The sequence below is a fragment of the Malurus melanocephalus genome, unplaced genomic scaffold (genome assembly GCF_030028575.1).
Source record: "Malurus melanocephalus ecotype Western Australia unplaced genomic scaffold, MMel_1.1 scaffold_146, whole genome shotgun sequence".
Classification (NCBI taxonomy): domain Eukaryota; kingdom Metazoa; phylum Chordata; class Aves; order Passeriformes; family Maluridae; genus Malurus; species Malurus melanocephalus.
In genome coordinates, this window is record NW_026623378.1 from 478,977 (window position 1) to 499,753 (window position 20,777).

At 42.4% G+C, this 20,777-nt stretch overlaps 1 protein-coding gene across 1 annotated transcript in view; it reads left to right on the forward strand.

Moving 5' to 3' along the window:
* The window catches only part of CDHR1 (cadherin related family member 1), a 41,900-nt gene that overhangs the window by 4,421 nt on the left and 16,702 nt on the right, over nucleotides 1-20,777 (forward strand). Inside the window, exons 3-12 of the mRNA XM_057371384.1 lie at nucleotides 4,279-4,424; nucleotides 5,250-5,300; nucleotides 6,633-6,722; nucleotides 7,208-7,294; nucleotides 8,981-9,097; nucleotides 10,642-10,785; nucleotides 13,021-13,099; nucleotides 15,997-16,097; nucleotides 17,321-17,524; nucleotides 20,579-20,731. Of these exons, the coding sequence (XP_057227367.1) occupies nucleotides 4,279-4,424; nucleotides 5,250-5,300; nucleotides 6,633-6,722; nucleotides 7,208-7,294; nucleotides 8,981-9,097; nucleotides 10,642-10,785; nucleotides 13,021-13,099; nucleotides 15,997-16,097; nucleotides 17,321-17,524; nucleotides 20,579-20,731 (1,172 nt within the window). The remainder of the gene's footprint in view (nucleotides 1-4,278; nucleotides 4,425-5,249; nucleotides 5,301-6,632; nucleotides 6,723-7,207; nucleotides 7,295-8,980; nucleotides 9,098-10,641; nucleotides 10,786-13,020; nucleotides 13,100-15,996; nucleotides 16,098-17,320; nucleotides 17,525-20,578; nucleotides 20,732-20,777) is intronic.

A 20,777-nucleotide genomic window follows, 5' to 3' on the forward strand; every position in this document is an offset into this window, starting at 1 on the left:
GACCTTCTTTTCCCTTGTCCAGTTTTGCTTATTTACAGATAGTTGTAACTTGTCTACCAAGTTGCATTGTACCAAAGTTATAATAAAAAAAGCAAATACTATTTCTGCATGAATGCTTGCAAGAATCTGCAGATTCCCAGATCCTGTTTATTGCTGCCAGAGCAGGAGACCCTGCAAGGCAAGAGAGGTGAGAACAGCAGCCCCTTTCAGTGCCAGATTCAAGAAAATGGGAGGAGCGATGAACTGAAATAACAGTTGGGGTTTGTGGTCTGCAGGGCAGGTGGGTAATTAGCTCTTTGCCTGTGTACACAAAAATGTGCGTGTGCTCCTAATCAAGGTCTTAAGGCAGGAGTGGGATGCTATTTCAGGTTGTTTGTTTCATCTTACYTCATAATCCCTGTAAGCCTCATAGTGGGGACAGAGTGGGGCTGGGAACAGCTGCAGAGCGGGGGATTGAAGCAGACTCAGAAGGCCTAAGTTCATTACTCTCCCAAAGCCCAAACATCGTCAGTGCTCTGGAGATCTCTTTGGGATATCCTTGCATTTTCCTTTATGTTTTTCCCCTTATCCCCCAAGCAGGCACTCCTCCCATTAAAAGCCAGTTTGCAGTGGYAATTTTTTGATCAAAGCTACAGCTGCCAGCTACCCACCACTGGGTGACTGACCYCTTCAGATCCTTCCACCCTCCAAGATTCCCCTGTTCCTACACACTCCTGGTTTCACTTCTTCCCATCATTTGCAGCTGACTGTGGAGAACCTTCTTGTCCCCTCTGGTACCTGTCATTCTTTCCATATTTCTGTCACCCTGGTCCAGCTCTAGGAAAGCTGGGAGCYACCAGAACAGCAGTGTTAAACACAGCCTGCCTTCTGCACCCCTGCAGCAGAGCCAGCAGTGCACAGAACAAAGCCCCCTGCCAAGCTGAGCACTGCACAGATGCTCTGAGGGCTCACAGGTGTTRCAGCCTGCGATTTTGTTTTAATTCTTCTGACAGAGACTGCAGATACATCAGAAAATTGCACTCAGATGGCTTTTSCTTTGATTGGTTGCTGTGGGTGCCACAGGGGCACATTGCTGCTGTCCTTGGGGTGATGTTCTGAGCCCTGTGCCCCTGAGCCCTTGCTGCCATATCGCCTCTCTCCACGACAGGCACTGGCAGCTGCTCATCCTGCCAGCCGTTTTGGCTGCTGCTCATCCTGCCACATCTCTGCTTTGCCAGCTTGTCCACCAGGGTGCAGGGAGGGAGCAGGAGTCACTTGGGCATGGTTCAGAAGGAGCAGTAGCAGGCAGTGAATGGGAAAAGAGCTGGCTTTGGGGTAGTTGTGGTGTGTGGCTCATGTCCTTCAGGATCCTGAGCTCCCCTCTATGCTTGGGGTGAGCTTGGACTGTAAAACAGCTTTGTGATAACTCTTCATCTCCTTTTCTGCTGGGGAGATGGGCCCTTGGCTGAGACAGGTGGAGAGCAGACATGTGACCCCGGCAAGGTGGCATTTGCTGTGACATTTGGAACAGAGGTGTTTTGTTCTGGGAGCATGGCCATGCATGTCCCTCTCAGCATCTTGTTAACAGATGTCACWGTGGTGGCAAAGGACAAGGCGGGGCTGAGCATGAATCCAAAATGTGCTTGGCTTGTGTAAGTGACAGGGAAGGGATCTGATTGCTGAGTGCTGCACAGCAGAGGGAGAGCGTGCCTTCAATGAGAAGGCAAACCCAGCCCCAGAGCCCAGGGCAGACACTGGGTCTGGTTAAATCTGAGTCAAAAGTGAAGTAAAACTGAGCAATGGCAGCATGAGACAGCCATTCAGCTCAAGTGGTAGGAGCAGAGAGCCAATGAATAGGAAAACAGTGACAGCCTGGCATGGTTCCTGGGAGGAACCCAAAGCAGGAAGCAGGAGCACAATCCCCAGGATTCCCCTCTCCCAGCCTGCTGCATCATCCCTTGGGCACTCAAGAGTTTCCAGCTCTTTTAACTATGGCATTTGCCATAGTAAGTAAAGTAAAGACTCTTCTATTCCCATATTTTTCTGACWAGGAGAGGATGTTTACTTGGTATTCTCTGACAAGATTTTAGCTGTCTTTTTCACTTATTTCCTTTTCAGCAAGTAGAGGCAGCACACTGAGAACAGATTTTTAATTGGCATTAACACAGTGCTGAGAARTGTTCCCGGGGGTGTTAATGATATGGAGAGTTCTGTGCAGTGAAATTACAATTTGGAAAAAATAAGGAATTATAATGAGTTAGAAAATAAATTTTGATCCTCAGTCTAATTTCAAGGGCATGCAAGTGTTCTGTATTATGAAAAATGAAGTAYCAGCTTTAACTAAAAAACAAACAGTCCAGTGTAAAGATGAATGAAGTCCRTCATTACTTGCTCAGAAACCTCAGTAATCTCAGTCTGTACCAAAATCAACATTTGTTCTCCCATTTAGCAGCAAGAAAGCTCCTGTCTTCCTTATAGGAAAAGACATATAAGAAAATGTAGGAAAGAAACCTGYGAGATTGAAAGAACAAGCCCAGGTTCAAATGTGTTCACATGAACTTCCACAGTGAGATGCTGACAACTGACAYCTTAATTCTCCAATTGGACCCAGCTGTGATATTAAGGCAGCGCCTTTGAAAAACAAGACTAAATGAGTCGGTGCTGCAGAAACCTCAGCAGTTTTCAAATTTCAGTCTCTTATATAGATAGTTTTGTCAGGAAGCAGGTGTCCTTTCAGGATACTATTTTCTGTCAGTCCCAGTTAATTCCTCTCCTTTCATTTCCTTGTACTTAAGACTACTGTTATGGTCAGAAGTATCTTGTCATACCACTCATTGTTTTCCCCTAATAATTTTTGGGGATCACAGTTAACAGATGTGTTGTGATTTTGTACACTGTTTTGTGGAAAAGTACAAGAAAAATGTGAAAAATKTTTTGTAGTTTTGAGAACTGTTTTGCAGGTCTTGGTTATTTGTTGGCTTGCTGAACCAGCTCATAACAGGGTGCTCTGGTGGGCACACTGGTTTTTGCAATGTGAACATTGTTCTGTATAAATTTGTCCCAATATTGCCCTGGTAATTATCAGAAGAGAGTTTTCTCATTAGTGAGCACAAGTTCCACGTGGTTTGGTATAATCTCTTGCTATGACAAGAAGACAGTCACGCTTTTTAAATATCACCATGGATGGCTGGATATTGCATGTCCATTAAGCCCCCTTCCATCCTMTATTTGGGTTGCATGCACGAGCAAAACTCCATACGAATAAGTGAGTCACTTGGCTGCAGTATTTCCTGGGCAGAGGACTTGGTTAGATGCACAGCACAGTTTCTGTGCTTAACCTCTACAACCTCAAGTAACTTACCCAAGGCACAGCAGACTGGAAGTAAACAGCAACTGGCTCAGTTAACTGGTGTTTGTAAACTGCTTGAAGTTATTTGGATGAAGGTATTAAATCACAGTAGAATGACAGACGTGTAAGTTTAAAAAAATAATACTATAAACACTCTCACCATGCTTTGAAAACATGGGTCTTATAACTCCCCCAGGAATTATAATTTATAATACACAAAGTCAGTTTACTGGAAAAACAGGCACCAGCTTCTCAATGTTTAAAAATAGAAATAACAATCTCTTTCTCCAGCTTCTGAAGGAAACAAACTGATGAGTTTGAAAAATTTATTACTTGGCATGAGCATGAGTGGGTGTGTCAAGTAAAGAATTTAATGAGAAAGAGCTAATGAGTGGGAGTGAAGTAGGAAAGAAGACTTTTGCATCAATTAATTCTGGAAATGGGAAAGTATGAAAATGTCCTTGCACCTCCTGAGTTCCAGAGATTGAGTCCAGTCCTGCAGGAGCTCTCCCTGAAGGGAGATTGCCAGATTCTCTGCCTKCTAGTTTTCAATTCTGCTGTTCCCACAAACAAGAGGTCTGTGGGAACCTTTTGGTGCTGTTTAGATTGTCATCCAGCTGTACAACAGCATTGTGTCTGGCTCACCTACCTGGGCTGAGAGCTGGTCAGGAGCTTGTCACCTCTGTAAACCYTTGGATATGAACAGTATTGACCTGAGTGCAGTTCCACAGGAAAGGGCCTGAGGTGACAGAGAGCAGCACTGCTGAACTYGCTTTAACCAGCTGGTTAAACAGCTGCCATCAGGGCTATTGAACGCCTGCTTATCCATATTTCCCAGTAAATGGGTTTGACTGACGAAACCTTTGCCTGCTGCAGGYAGGAGCAGACCAGTGAAATACTCACGGACTGAAGTAACCACAGGGAAATGCTGTTGAATATCATTTTTTCAGGTACCCATGTGTACACTCTGAATGGAACTGATCCCGAAGGAGATCCTGTGACGTATGACCTGACCTATGAAGCTGGATCAAGACGCTACTTTTCTGTTGACAAGAATCWTGGAAATGTTACTCTGATCGAGGAGCTTGACAGAGAGGTACAATCAAATGGCACTACTCCAGGTGTTTGTGGGATTTCTTTCAGTTTAATTTGATCTGAGGCTTTGAGGGACAATGCCAGTTTCTTTGCCCCTGAAGCATGAAGCATATTTTGCAATTCTAAGACATTACACTTCACTCAACGTGTTGCTTTCCAGTTGACTTGTRCCACTGACGTTGCTGTCAAATTTTTCAGCTGCTGTCTGTTCAGCTTTTGTCAAAAGAGTATTTCGATCTTGGCCCACCCAGACCTTATCAAGAGTTATGAAGCAGTTATAATTGTCAAATGCTCACACAGGGGACTCTTCTGTCATTAGAAGAAGTAGGGATTTGTGAAAGCAGTTTTCCAGGACCCTTCTAGAACATTAAAGCCCTTTAGCCAATATAACCACATTGGTTAAGGATGTTCCCAGCAATAGCAGCCTAAAGGCAGTCTTATTCTGGCACCACAGGCATTGAACCCTTCAGTCTCCTCACAGAGAAGCTTACACAATATTTCACAAACCCTTCTGTATACTGAGAAAGAAGACTTTTGAACCACAGTGCCATTTTAGGGAACATTTCCTGAAAAAGGTGACTGGTTTTTATTAGCACTTTAWGAAGCAGCAGGGATTACCAGAGCARCCTTCTYCTGACAGTAGCCACAGAAAGTTCAAGGAGCCTGTGGCTGTGCTTCTGAGGGGTCTTCCTGGCCTTTGCTGGGATTGCTTTGTGGTGTTAGTCGTTATTTTCATCTGCCTGCCTAGACACATTTAAATCTGCAGTCCCTTTTCCAATCAGGGCAAACACCCACTCTCTAACAAAAGAATTTTCTTTATTTACAGAAGGAAGATGAGATTGAAGTTATTGTCAGTATTTCAGATGGCCTGAGTACTGTAAGTATTTAATTATGCTGTAGCTTGTCAAACTGCCTGTCCTCACAAATATCTCCTCCTATTAAATTACATTAGAGGGGCCATYTCATTTGATCAGAAAACATAATCTCATTAGAATCTTACCTCCTGTTTCAAGAGCCACTGAACTCACAGTAACTCAAGTCTCACTTCATCTCCTTGCTCAGCTGTTTGAGGATAATTACAATGTAGTGTGAGCTGAAATACTGACTTAGCAGCCTGCAGAATTACAGCAGCTTCCTATGTAGTTTCACTGCCAGCACAGTAGGATTCRTGCCTAAGATCTGGAGGCTTTTTGGAGAATTGTGACATTATAGGAGCTAGTCTTGGGCACCAAGAGCTGCCTGTCCCCCACCCCCACAGTGTTTCTCTAGCATGACATTAAGAAGATTTGCTTAGGCTAAGGTGGTGGGGGTTTTCTAGTCTGCTGCTAGATAAAGCTTTGTTCACATCTAATCGTTAAGGACTTGTCTGAGGTACTGAGCATCCAGTCCTACTTTCACAAGTTTTCTTGGCATTTTCAATTTATGGATTGATTCTGTCACAGTCAGGATAGCAGTCTGCCAGTAGGAGGATGTGGRTTTCGTCACTAGAAGTACCACAAAAATGGGACCCTCTTCTTATCCACAACACTGGATCAATCTAGAACTCTTCCTCAGCTCAAAAAAAAATTAATTGAGATTATTACAAGAAATGTTTGGGAGGTGCCAGCATCCTACAGGCACAACTACCCTGGAAACCTCTGTAAACAAGAAATAATGGGACGCCATCCACATGTCCATTTGAAAAGAACTGGGAAATTTTGTTGGTCACATTGCTTCTGAATTTTTACAAAAAAAAACCCCACACACTTTGTTCAAGAGGAATTATTACATATTAGCAGCATGTATTCACACATCCAGATTATTCATGCTATTAATGTAGTATCATGATCTCAAAGAAGGATTAATGAATGCTCTTGGCTGTAAAAGCACCAACTTTTACAGTCTTCTATGCATTATTATAAAATGCATCACAGCATCTTGAATGTYATAAAGAATTTTTTAAAAAATGGAAAATCAACCTTAACCTGTAATTTATAAAATATTCTGAGATTCTTTCTTTAGTGTGGAGATATCTGTGTGTTCCCCACAAGCAACTCCTTCTGAATTATATTTTTTTCTGTATTTTCTTATATGTGCCCAGTTTTGCTAGTTCACAGTTCTATTGCCACAGAGTTTGTCATTGCCTTTAACTACACCTTGCTAGACAAATGAATGGGTGCATGTTAAAAACCAGCTTGAATCATAAAATGTTCTTCATACTCCACTCCAGGTTTCTGAAAAAGTCAGGATCCTTGTAATGGATGCCAATGATGAGAGCCCTGAGTTCATCAATACACCTTACATTGTYGAAGTCCCAGAGGTTGGTGAAGTTCCTTTGCATACTAGAAATAGATTTTTGTAGGATGTAAAGAGGGGATAATATGTTGTCAATAAAATAACAAGTTGTGCAGGACAAACTTGCATTCTTTTGGTTTAGGGCTTGTGTAAATATTTAATATTCATTGCAAACCTGGGGAATAAGTCTGTTGGTACTTAAAGTGTGCTGGTTTTGGGGTTAGCTCCAAGAGGTTGTGAATTTTTAGAATTGACTACAATGGGAATAGGATACACTCTGTTTCAGCTAAAATTTTCTGTTCTTTTTATTCCACAAAACATTTCTTTCTTCTTGTTTTCCATTTTAAACTCCTTCCCTCTGTTCTTTCTGCTCTTTGGTTCCCTCAGTAATTTTGCATTCTTTCTATCATCACTCTCTTTTTCTGCCTCCTCGCATGCTCATTTTTCATCTCTTTTAAGTCCCCTGGTTTTCAATTTCTGTGTGACTCTGGTAACTCTCTCTGGTCACAGAACACTCCCTCGGGCAGCAGCATCTTTAAGATTGAGGCAATAGACAAAGACACKGGTTCTGGAGGAAGCATCACCTACTTCTTGCAGGTAAAGTATTGTCTGTACCTTCACAATCATCTCTCATTTACTGASATTTCAGACAGCAGATTTAAAAAAGATTTTGAGATTTCAGCCTGCTGCTAGTGCCTATGGGACCAATTTTGTACCGTGCACAAGAAAACAAGTGTTGGCARAAGGGAAGCTGTCTGATTGAAGCAGCCAAGGGCAGAGCATCAGGCAGGAAGGGGAGCTGGACTTGTCACTGACACTGCAGTGCTTGCCAGCAGGACCCCTCATGGCAGGGCTCTTACTGGCCCTTCATTTGGAGTGACAGGGAGAGCAAGATTAGCCGGTAATCTTGTATGCTTATGGGATTTCTAAAGCATGGAATAGCTTTATTTTGGAACCAAAATGTATTGGAAACCCAAATGTGCCCTTTAGTGTATCAGGCTGGTGCATAATTGATTCCTGGATCACAGTGGGAAATGAGAGGTCCTAAATCTGCTCCCTGACAAAGCAGTGACTGCCTGAAACCAGCCTTTCAGATGCTCTGAAGAACTGAAATGGTTCCAGATTTAAAGCTGAACTTCTGTATTACACATCTGCTGTATGCCAAAAGGGCATTTTTTGCATTATATCCTTCAAATTCTTTCTTCCTACTGGCATTTCATCCAGATTAGCTGCAGTTCCCCTTATTCAAGAGGAAACGTGCAAAAAAGCAAACAAAAAACCAGAGCAAAATTGTTGCAATGTTTAATGTTGGCTATGAATGCAGAAATAAATTAGAAGATATTTACATAGCACTAAAGCTGATCCTGTTAAGAGCTTGGGCACACTGTGAAAGAACACCTTGAGTGCCTTGYTGAAATTTAGCTTTGATTTCACAAATTATGATCCATGTGCAGGATTCAATTTTGTACACGGCTTTTTCCAGAGAGCTGATAGTCTATGAACCAAGGGACAGCAATTTCAAAATGTCTACTTTATAGTGCATTTTTGTGGCAAAAAGGACACTAAATATGTGTATTTGTTGAAAAAATCTTGCCATGTCTCTGGGCACAGTCTCTGAGCATTCTCAAGTTACACAGAAAAAACCTCTCCACAATTTTTATATAGGCAAGTGGAGATGTCTGAGGAAATGGCTAAGATTGTCTGACTGTCCATTGYGTCTGGATACAGGAACACAAGTGTTTGTACAGATATCTCCAGTTCAAAAGAATGGGGAGAAGCATTTTTTTAGGCCTCTTTTAAAATGAGGTGTCTTTTAGATTTTATTTTTCTGWTATCAGAAAAATCACCAGACAACCACTGTGTTCACAATATCTGTACGTGCAACCTTCCTGCTTTTTTTTTTTTAACCAGTAGAACTTTGAAATACTAAGATGTGACACCTTTTCTTTTTTTCTTCCTTTTCCCTTCATCTTTTTTTCTGTTAAGTCTCCCTACCTCTTTCCATGCAATTAGCTGTGTTAAGCAAAGTTTAAGTTTTCACAATGAAATACTAAAAGATTAAAAATATCTACATTAGAAGTAACTGATTTATTCTGAATAATGAGAGACTTGTGGATGGTTCATGAATTGTTCATAAACACAYAGAAGTGAAATTCATCAAATACATTATTCACCCAAACCGTATCATTATTCTACTCTTCTCCCTTAGCAGATGAAATAAAAGATGACTCCCTATGGCAATCTTATTTCCATACCTGTAATCTCTCTTTCCTTTTCTTCTAGAACATCCATTCTAATAAGTTTACAATAGACCGTCACAGTGGTGTCCTGCGCATCAAAACAGGGGTCACCCTGGACTACGAGAAATCAAGAACACATTTTGTTGTCATTGTAGCCAAGGTAAAAAGCTTTTATCTGGAGGAGGTGGGGTGTCGTGTTTGAGTGGGACCAATTAGTTCGAATTCAAGCACTGCTGAAAGATGAAAGCAGCAGAGTTACCCCTGCTGGAGGTGTGGGGGTTAACACGGAAAAGTGAGGGAGGAAAGGTAATCGGTGTCTGCTGCGGGATTTGGGAGTGGGTTTTCCACATTTTGTTCATGTTAACTGTGTCATGAGACTCACCTAGAAGTGAAGGATTGGTGGATCTAGCCCTGGATTCAAGAAGCATCAGCCTGTGAGCTCAGGGCTCCTGGTGCTGCCCAGGGCACAGCCCCACCACCACAAGAACAAACCCGTGGCAGGCAGACAGTCACAGTGAGACACAGGGCACAGCCAGACCCAGCACAGCATAAATGATGGATTTCTTTCCTGGAAATACCTGTGGGTGTTTCTTTCTTTCATCTCTCTGCTGCCTCATGGCAGGAGCTTATTTAAATCCTGCAAATATTGCTGCACATCCCTTCTTGCCACCATCATTCCCAGCAGTGCTGTGCCTGTGACTTGGCTGAGGATTCATAACAGGTATTAAAAGTTTATAGATTCTAGATTCTCAGAATACTTGGGGACCTGACACAGAGACTCACATGGGTGGAAAGAGGACAATTTTGCTGTTAGTTATGGGGACTTCGAGTTTCTCATACTTTTTGAAAATGTATGGACCTTTTCATGTATTTATGTCGCCAACGTTCTTTAGAGGAGAAGTAACAAAATTTGGCTTAAATTCTGCCTTTGGGGAATTTGGGGCAGTAAGGAAGAAAAAAAAAACAGTTTATCTTTAAAAAATAGGAATTTTTAGAATTGGTAGTGCAGACATGTTGAACAATTCACACTYTTACACACCAGCATGACTACTGACCTACAGCTGGTGCTCTGAGACTGAGGGTGTTAAAAGCTTCTGAAATAGTGAGTTGTCTTCCTAATTGGCTCTGCTGTATCAGAGGTACAGAGCTGGTTGTAGCCAAGTCCCCAGAGACTGTTTACACCGTGTGGCTGTCTCACACTTTTTGGCTGCACAGCTCCTCTGTGCTTGCACTTTATCACATAGGAGTTCCTGGGAGATTTTGAGCATGTGCACTGTTTATTTCCCCCTAGAGATGCACTACTGAGCACCTTCCTGTGTTCATGACAAGGCTAGATGTGGGATGAAAAGTTGCAGACCTTGGTTGTTAACTTTTTGCATCAGTTTCTARCATTCTCTTTTCCTGAAAAAACCCTCAAATTCCCTGCCCCGTCTCTAAAGATCATTTATGACTGCATATATTGGCTCAATCACTTTTAATATAAGAAATTACTTATGAGGYACTGCAAGCTGTCTTCCTAATCAGAGAGAGAGCAGGAAAAATGGAAAAGAGAAGGGAATAGGGCAGCACAGATTAATCAGTGTGTTCAGAGAGAGAAAGAATTCCTGGAACTGTGCTTCTGAAGGCTCACAAGGTCCAAGCAATACCTAAGCTGATTTGCAGGCATGCTTCAGAAGAACCATCTGACCATGACTTCTTTTCTAGGATGGTGGTGGGAAGCTCAGGGGAGACAACAARGTCTTTTCAGCCACAACAACAGTCACTATCAATGTGGAGGATGTTCAGGACACTCCTCCTATGTTCATCGGGACTCCCTACTATGGATATGTCTATGAGGACACGCTCGCAGTAAGTTCTGGTTTTTCATCTGGGGGAGAACAAGTGCAGCCTTTCCCACCACAGTCAGGATGGCCCTATGGTTTCTAACACAGCCTTTACTGAAAGTGGGACCTCAACTCTGATTTGACTCCTACAGGAAATGAGCTGACCAGACCTCAGACTTGTTCTTACTTATGTCTACTGCAAATCTGCCGTGCAAGGCTTCCTGCTGTTTTCATTAAAGTCAAAAAGGATTCTGCCCATTTACACTGGTTTAAGCCCAGACAGTGCCTAAAAGCTCTCCTGCAGCTCAGACCTCTGGAGGCACCTGGCTGAAGGCTKAAGCAGGTTGCCAGTCCCCTCACCTGAACACATCATACTAGAAGCCTTTGTGTGTCTGCTAGCTGTGTGGTCTCACGGTGCTTTTATTTTCTAGTTGTGATCAGTCTGGTACCAGCAGTTGGTTGTACAAGGTGTGGACAGAATTTGTGCCCAAATACTCCAGACCCTCTGTGTTGTCCCATTGACATCACCTGGGGAGAAAAAACACATCCCCAAAATGCACTGAGCTTTCTGCTCAGTGATGGCTGGTTAGACAGAAAGGGCCAGGGAGACCTCCTAGGCCTAAACCCAACCAGATTATCAGTCAGGCAGGGACATACTTAGGAGAACCAGTTCTTTTCAGCCATGAATTCTTGAAGCTGAAAACTAAAGCGTTTTCTCTATTTTTGAGTAGTGACATGACTATGCATGGATCGGCTTTCACCATGATACATTAAATTTAATTAAAATTTTCTTCATATATAGGACAAGAAATAGTATCTAGCCACAAAATTACCCAACATTAGGATATTGATCAGTTTAGCAGCGTGATTGCACTCTGTTCATCTGACCTTCCCTTGAGTTTCAGGAAAGATYGTGTCTTACCTTTCTGTCCAGAAATGTACACTGCAGCCCATGCCTGACTATGCACTGCAGTTCATTGCAGAGGCTTGTGCATTCCATCAGGGCAGAGAAGTGATGTTTGTGTACTTTGCAGATGTTTAGAATGAGTGATATTATGTACATTGATTTATTCTGCATAGTTACATATAGATCTYGAAATAACTATCAGGTGCACACAGGAGTTAGTGTTTACTGTGGAAATGGGAATCAATAAATGTTAATTACATCCAGCTTGAGCTCATAACTTACTCCATTATGATATAATGATGTAAGMACGAATCAGTCCTTCCCAGTGTGGGTTTTGCCATTAGAACGAGCTCCACAGAGAAAGGCAATAGCTGATTTTAGTGGTGTTTGCACATTTGGTGTTAATTTTGTAAACTTGCTTCTTTTCTCCTTGGTGGATCTGTCAGGATTTACAAATACTCTGTCACCTTCAAAGGGACTGCACTGCATTTTGCCCAGTAGGCAGATTTTATTGCTGCTTCCAGCACAAACGATAATAAATACAGTTCTGTATTTCCAGTTGCTCTAACAGAGCCTTGCTCTTGTTTGAAAAATTCACTCAAGGGTTGTCATGAAAATGTTCCTTGTTGCCATTTGATTCACTGACAGTTACTTCAATGTTCCCTGKTTTTGCTGCCCCAAATGGTAGCACTTGTTTGAGAGGCCTGAATTGCACAGCTCATTGCCACTCGGGTGAGCATTTTAACGTGACACTCATCATCCCTCTGAGCTGATAGGAGCAGTCACATGAACAAACCCTGTACGCAAATCCTGTACGTATGGCCCACGGCCAYGTTACTTGTGAAGAAAGACAGACAAAGAAGATTTAAGGATAGTTAAATCACCATCATTTTCATCACAATTTTATGCCCTAGATGTTCTGTGGGCCGAGTTGCTTTGTGATCTCAGTTTGCTTCTACTRCCCGTCTGAACTTAATTAGGAAGGACCAAAGTGACTCTGTGGTTGCTGCCTGTGTCCCAGCACACTGTGTGGCCATGGGGAGCCTACACAGAAGCAACCAGAGGGAATCTTGGTCCCAAAATAAACCTTGTGTTTCAGATTGGCTGCTCCRAATCCTCTGTCCATACCTGTGGCTCCAGGCAGGTGTCCTTGACCATGCCTTCCAAATGCTCTGCAGCCATTTCACACTCAGAGCATAGGGCACTGGCCCTTTTTGTGCTCCCCATATTCCCCAAGTACCCACTCTGCCCCCAGCACTTCACTGCAGAAAGACTCACAGGAGTTCAATTTATTAATGTGCAATTTCACTGCTCTGATCTTGGCATATAGATTGAATTGCCATTTCTCCCCAGGGCTCTGAGGTCCTTACTGTTGTTGCTCTTGATGGAGACAGAGGAAAGCCTAACAGTATTCATTACTGCATCRTGAATGGTGAGTAGACTTATATGAAATTTGTCTTATATGAAATTTGAAGGGCATTCAAAACTWGATCTGGCATTAAATTAGAATAGAATATGCTAGAGTTTAATAAACCTGAGACAAAATCTCAGGAAATAATGTCAGGTGCCTCAAACAATTTCAGGACCCTGTCTACCAGAGAATAGCCAAGATTAAATTCAGGGAATTTCAGTATCTTCTTCACAGAACTGTGCTTGGAGCTGTTAATGCTGCTGATTTGTTAGGCATCAGTWGCCTGCTTGTCATTTCAGAAAGGCTAAAGGGAGATGCATTTACTCTTCTGAGCATCTCTATCACTTCATCTGTGAGGTAATTCATTGGGAGACCCAGACATGCCATTTAGAGGGATATTGTTATTAACACAGTGATTAAAGTGGCTAAACAGTCAAACCTCTGATTTCTTGGAAGAAATTCTATTTACCAGTGAAGAGACACTGTCTGTACACTGAAGTGGAAGAAAACAGATGTTATCAGAACATTAATGCTTTCCATCAGCTATTCTGAGAGTGTCTGTCGCATGTCTTTTAATAGCATAAATGTGCAACTTTGCTGAATTGATGATTCATTGGGYGGTGAAGACAACAACTTAGAGCATCTAAACTCCAGACTACAACTTTAGGTTTTTTGGCTTCTCTCTTCCTCCAAAACAAGGCTTCTGTAGCAGCTGGGCCCCAGTTCACAGGTGTGAAAGATCCCAAAACTTCCTTCTCCCTAGATGAGAAATCTGAGGTGTCATTCAGTTATGGGGTAAACGCTTCATTGTGTTATGTRATCTAAACAGCCAGAGCAGAGAGACTCACTGCTGAATTTGTGTGTTGGTGTGGGATTCTTTATCTGAGGGAATAGACAGGCAAAATAAAGGTAGAAATATTGAGGAAAAAAGGGTTGCAGAAGAAAATAGATGGAGAATGAGAAAAGTTAAAAAAAAGGTGTAGAAAGAGGAKCAAAAACAAATAAATGGGATGAAAATATGCTAAACAAGGGAGAAATTAAATAAGGAGAATAAGTGAAGGCAGAAGAACAGGGAAAATGTCAAAGGGAAATAAGATTAATGAGGAAAGGTTCTGGATTTCCAAAGAAAATAGAGAAGGATCAAAAGGGCTCTCTGGGATAAAAAAAAAAAAAAAAAAAAAAAAAAGTGTTTAAGAAAGAGGGGGAAAGGAAGATGGANAAAAAAAAAAAAAAAAAGAAGTGTTTAAGAAAGAGGGGGAAAGGAAGATGGATGGAGATGACAGATAAGTAGAACAAAATATGACTTAATGGGGAGCAGGTTTTTCTCATGCACATTAACAAAGGATTTTGTTTGTGTGAAATGGAAAAGAGGGGAAGGGAATAGGCTTTTAGTGCATAGAAAGTTGAAAAACAAAGAACAAAAGATCGCAACAGGTTTCTGCCCCTGCACCTCAGACACTGGTATTATTTTTGACAAGCCATTATTCCAATAACTGCAGGCTGGGATGTCAAAGGACAAGAAAATACTAACAGCAAATCATTTGATCTTAATAAGCATTTCTTATCCAGGGAGTGTGGGATGATAATARTAGGAAATGCTCCAATCCTCTGAACATGCTGTATGGAGGAACAYACACACTGCTGCACATATCCAGGCTACCAATTTCCCTGGGATAACTGGACAATAACATGAAGTATGGTGGTTTGAAACTACTATTGACTTAAGCTTCTTCTCAGTCAGAACATACTTTGCAGGCCAATGTATCTTAATAATTGGGTATTGTGAGTCAATATCTGCTCARTGTTGTGTCCAGAATGCTTTAATGAAGTTGCGGTTATTGTAGGTATAAGCAAAAGAGGATACTATCAGATGGTTTAAAAATCAACATTGGAAATGAGTTTGAGAAAAAGAAAAATGATTGGGCTTTCAGGTCATCATCTTTAATTTCTGAAGGCTTGATCTCCTTCATTTAAAGGGATTTCCTCTCATTTCCTTTCAATGGTGTGCTCTGCCATAAAGCACAGGAGGTGGCCAATGCTTTCCATGAGGTGGTGTGCAGGACTGCCCTTCCTGGGCACCAGCCTGCCCTTGGCAGTGCTGTGAGATGATTTCTGACATCCTGGTGAGATGCTGCTGCCTCTCTGCAAGCTGGCATTCCCTTCAGCACAAATTTACCTGTCTAAGGCCTGGTACTGGTATTGTCTCCAGATCAGTGGAAGCTGGGTGGCACTAGCAAAGCCAAACTGCAGCCCTGTCCTGCCTGTGTCAGACTCTGCCTCAGAGCAGAAACCTTGGAGTTTGCTCCAGATATTAAAAAAAAACCCTTTTTTGTTCAGGACAGGCTTGCAACAGGCTGAAAGCTTTTTCAACCATTAAATATTTAAGGCCAGAGGATTCTTCTCCAGAGATGCTGTTTGCAGAGAGTGATTATGTTTCTTTGAGACAGATTGTCAGATTTCTCACCTTGGCTGRTATTAGTGAGAGAAGTGTTCCTGTTTCTCAGAGACTTAATTATGCATTTGCTAATTACAATGACAAATGTCTATTTTAGTCTAAATCAGCATAGAAAGAAGACAGCATAAAAAAAAAATGAATATTCAATTTGCATGCCTGGTTGCTGAGGCTTTAGGGGAGCCTGACCAGGATGGGAAAAGGGAGGTGCTGGTGGCTGCCCTTAAGAATTTCACTGAGCCATTCCTAGGGGAGGAAACCCTTTTTGGCCCTCATCTGTGTTTTTGTCTCACTGTGACCAGTCACAGAAATGCTTCATTTTTGAAGAGTGGCTTCAGATCTACTGATAGATATGGATACACATATGGACAAAGATATGCTTAATGAAGGGTATAGCTCATTTGCTCATACTTGTTCAGAGAAAAAAAGTGTGGCACATAACCAGAGCATCTTGGTTTCATTGCAGGAAGTGAAGGTTCATTTGAAATCAACAAYGCAACTGGAGCCATTTCTGTGATAAAAAGCCCAAATCAGCTCAAGAAAGAAGTGTATGAACTAAAAGTTAAGGTAGGTATGGTGGCCACTTTAAGACTAATGGTCTTAAATGCAACACTTGTCTAAAATTGTTTCATTTACAGCTGACTTTACCTGAGTGTAAAGCAGAGCGCCTGATAATATAAAGCAGAACTAATTGCTTTTGTGGTGAGGTTGGGATATGATTGTTGGGACATTCATATCTCAAATTACTTCTTTCAAATGAAATCATCTTGTCCTAATTCCATYTCTGAGGCTAGAGAATCAATGTCCTTTGCAATCTGTAGATACCTTTTCTCTGTGTTTCCAGATTTTGTTGCTAAACTCGGAGTTAATTTCTTGCAACCTCCATGTTATGAGATAGGTAACTCATATCTAGCATTGGTAATAGGACTGGGACAGATCATGCAGTATCACATCAGCATCCACTCCTGACCCAGAGCTCATGCAAGCTGCAAAATCTATGTATGCTATTACCCAGCATATGTATTGACAGGCAGCTCAGTTGCCAGACTAGCATMTTCAGAGAAAGTGCCTTTGGTTTTTAGCCCTTGGAGCAAAAAGGCATGTTAGATATAGTTGTTGTTACAAAAATACCACTTTCTGTTCTGTCAGAAGAAATGTCTTAGGTTCTATGCAGTGAATCAGGCTGCATGTTGCAGTTGTTGAAACCCAGACAGATTTGATCTTTTGGTTCAGAAAAATACCAGCTAGGTTTGCCTGTCTGTCTAAACTATGTCCACTCTAAATTTAGCTCATCTAAACATCACAGCAGAATYGTGAATCAGAGACTGAATCTGAAAAAAGTATGTGTTTTTTCAAATATTTACCTAAATSCCACAAGCACAGTTTTTCTTGCTATGCAAGGCTGCAGTCCTGCAGCAAAGAGACAATGAACTGTCTGTGGTACCACAGCAAATTTAAACACTATTCTATCAACACTTTAAGCAAGCAATTACCTTGCCTCTATTGGATTATTTGTTTTTAGAGAACTGTTTTCACCTAGTGAATTACTACCATCACAAAATTAGAAGGAGAATCAACTGGGGCTTTATTGGGACTGGTTTATTACCATAATCCTCTAATGATTAACTTCAGTGTGAAATGGACTGAGGTTTTAGAGAAWTCTAAGTCTGTGAATCTTTCTACAAGTTAGCGTGTTAGAGTGATTTGTACATGTGGAATAATACCTGAACTGGAACCTGAAGAAAGATAAAACACTCTCATCATTCTTTTCTCCCTCCTGCCTCCTGTAGGCATCAGAAATCAGTCAGGAAGGTAAAATTTCTGAGGACACATTTGCCATGGTGACCATACGGGTGGTCGACCTCAACAACCATCCACCAACGTTCTACGGAGAAAATGGTCCCCAGAACAAGTTTGAACTGACCATGTATGAGCATCCCCCAGAGGGTGAGATTTTAAGGGGACTGAAGATTACAGTCAATGATTCAGATCAGGTAAATGGAAACTACGCGGGCTTTCAGTTTTCCTGTTCTATTTTCCCAAAGACTAGAAAGAGCTGGCCAATGGGGAAATGTCATTGTAGAGACTCAGCTGTTTTGCCTGGGTTCCCTAAAAGCCTAGAACAGACAAAGCAGATGTAGGGTCCAATGCCACAGAGAGCCTGGACCTAGGAGCACAGTTACTCTGTCACATCCTGTTATTCAGTGGGAAGGGTGGTCCTAAACCCACAGCCCAGTTCTTGTGGCAGCTGAAGCTGAACAGTCCCTATGAACTTCCCTAACTACTGGTGCTGTTCACTTGTTGCCAGTGTATTGTCCRAGAACATACTCCCTTTGAACATTTTCTTGGAGGTTCCAAGCCCTTTAGYAACTTCAGCTGCCATTGCTGTCTGTATCTTCTGCAGCCCCTAAAGGAAACAATACTGTCAATGGCCTTTTATTACAATATGCTGCCCTTCTGGCCCTTATGTTACTGTCAGGGTYTGCAGTGCATGCTTTGATAAATCATTTCCACTGGAGTGATATTGTTAGGTAGTCTTAAAAATTATGCCAGAGCCAAACTAACTCTAACCAGATAAAGGAAAAGGAAAGAAGATTCCATCCATCTCAGCCTGGTGTCTGACTGACCTGTGATGCTGGTAGGTACTATKGCAGTGGTTGCTATAGGGACCCCTAAGCTAAATACTGTATGAATGACATCCATCTGAGTTAGCCTCAGGTTAGGCAGTGACAAGAAAAAAGCTTAATGCATCTGAGAATTGTATTACTATTGGAAAGAGCTCTTTCCTGAAACTGTGCTCAGCATTGTGCTGGTTTGATGGTATTGTGCTTTATCAAACCCACTGGCTTCTTCCCCCTCCCTCCTGCTGCTCTGCAGCGGGCAGATAAATGACTGCTTTCAAAGCAGTGCTATGTCTATCCTGCTATTGTCACAGGGGATGGTGCTGCAGAAGGGGAGAAACAAAACCCATCTCTTCTCTTTAGAGACAAAATATATATCTAGGCTGACAAAATATTCAGGCTGCAAGTTAGGCTATAAAATAAGCAGAAAAACATTGATAAATACACTGTATAGATTTCTCAAGAAGCTTCCTAGTACAGTGTAAGGCATCACTCCAGGGGGGATGGGTTGCTTTTCTTTTGAGGCAGAGAATGCAATGTTTCCCTTTCCAAGCAAGATGACTATGTAGAGAAGAGAATTAAACATGTGCCTGTTTCTGTTATAGCTGCTAGAGACTCTTTTGGGGGAGCAGATGATAYAGTGAGGAAGAAGAAGCTCTGGGCAAGGTCTGGTTTCGACCTACAGTTTGATGGAAATGCCATCCTTACTTGCAAGAAAATGATAYGGAAATTTCTCTCCCAGACCTCTTTGACAGGGTTTAAGGCACAGTGCTGCTGTTCCTCCAGTGATTCCTGTGTCCCATGGCTGTCTGCTTGGAGACATGCTGCAGCATGGCTTGYTCCAAGCAGATCTGGCTCCACTGGACATCACTGGCAGAAATCACTCAGCTGTTGGAGTGGGGCACTTCTCTCCCCATCCCATGCCACCCTTCTACTCAACTACAGTCCCATGTGCGGAGGATACTGTATTGTCACTGTCCAGTCTTCCCATCAGGATTATTTTCCATAGTCCAGCAGTTCTGGCTTCATGTGTTTGGCTTCACTATCCAGCAAAAGAGAGCTTGTTATCATCTCTGTAGCTGGGGGGTGGGCTTGTGTGACCAAACAACACACACCACTGAGTCTGGATCCAAGGTCTTTCTGTTTCCCTTAAGGGACTACTGCTGAATGCTTTTTCTCTTGCCATGAGCTAGGGCTGCATCAAGAACTGCTCACAACAAGCCCTCCAGGGATACAGCTGAAAGTAAAGTTGTCCTGTTTGGAAGTTATTATTAGAAATTCTTCATCGCAAGATTCATGCTRCAGAGAGAATGTGGCACCAGGCAGGCGGTGAATCTGGCTGTTTGTCACCATGTAAACATGACATTGAGAAACTGGCAAACCCAGAGTTTGGTGAGGTAGACTCAGCTCATTTTCACACCTTCCCTTTAAGGCAGAAATATGAGAATCCTCATTTCATGTTTTCCTGACATGCTCCAGTTTGGTTTAAAATAATTAGCCCTGGCCAGCTCGTTCTGCCTCACTCTTCCCAACTTGCACACAAGTGGTGGTAACCTTTTAGACACTGCTGCTTCCCATGTTCTCCCTGGCTAGAAGGTTTATCTGTGTAATGGGATTGCCTTCTAACATCACCTGGAGCTGTCAAGTGTGTGWCCGATGTATTTTTCACAAGTGGAGCTCCTCTCTCCCCACAAGTGTATCAACTTCCAAAAGGTTTAATGTTTGCTTCTCTGGGACAGCTTAATCCAGTCARTACAAAATGTGGAGTACCACCTCTGCTAGGAAATTGCATATTTTTGTGATTCAACTTCCTCATTCCAGACTGTGAGTTCTTAGGACACAGCCTGGACATTGGAATTATTCAAGGCCAGGCCAGATGGAGCTTTGGGCAACCTGGTCTGGTGGAAGGTGTCCCTGCCTGTGGGAGGGAGGCTGAATTAYGGTGATGTTAAAGGKCCCTTCCGACCCAAACCATTCTGTGAGATCAGGTTTGTGAGGGTTGTGTACTCRAGCAGTTCAGTTGTYTTTYCTTGGGAGGAAGCAGGAAGAGGCAGGATTTACCTGCCCACAGGCACGTGGTGTCACCTGTGTCCAGTTMACAGTGCGTGGCACGAAGCCCAAGGCTGCTTGCCACAAAGATTCCTCTCTCAGCCAGGCCAGCTGCAGGGTTTTTCCATTATGASTGAAAGAATAACCAAGCTTGTCAATCTATTTTAAGAAAAGCTGTGTCTGTCTTGTGACTAGGGCTGGAGGGATTATAGAACTAAGCTTCTTAGCAGTCTCCTGCCCAGGGGATGCGGAGCAGAGGGCTCTAGGCAGGAACACTCATTCTCATTTTTTATARTTTGAAGAAACAGAGCAATGTAGGCTATAAGAAATGTGTCATTCACTGAAAACAATCAATGCCATATCTGCTTTTATTCACAGGGAGCCAATGCTAAATTCAACCTCCGTCTTGTTGGACCTGGTGGCATTTTCCGAGTGGTTCCTCAGACTGTCCTCAATGAGGCTCAGGTTACAATAATAGTGGAAAATTCTGCTGCTATTGACTATGAAAGCTTCAAGGTGTTAACCTTCAAGGTACTTCTGCTTTCCAGGTCCTCTTTTTCAGTGTATACACTATGTG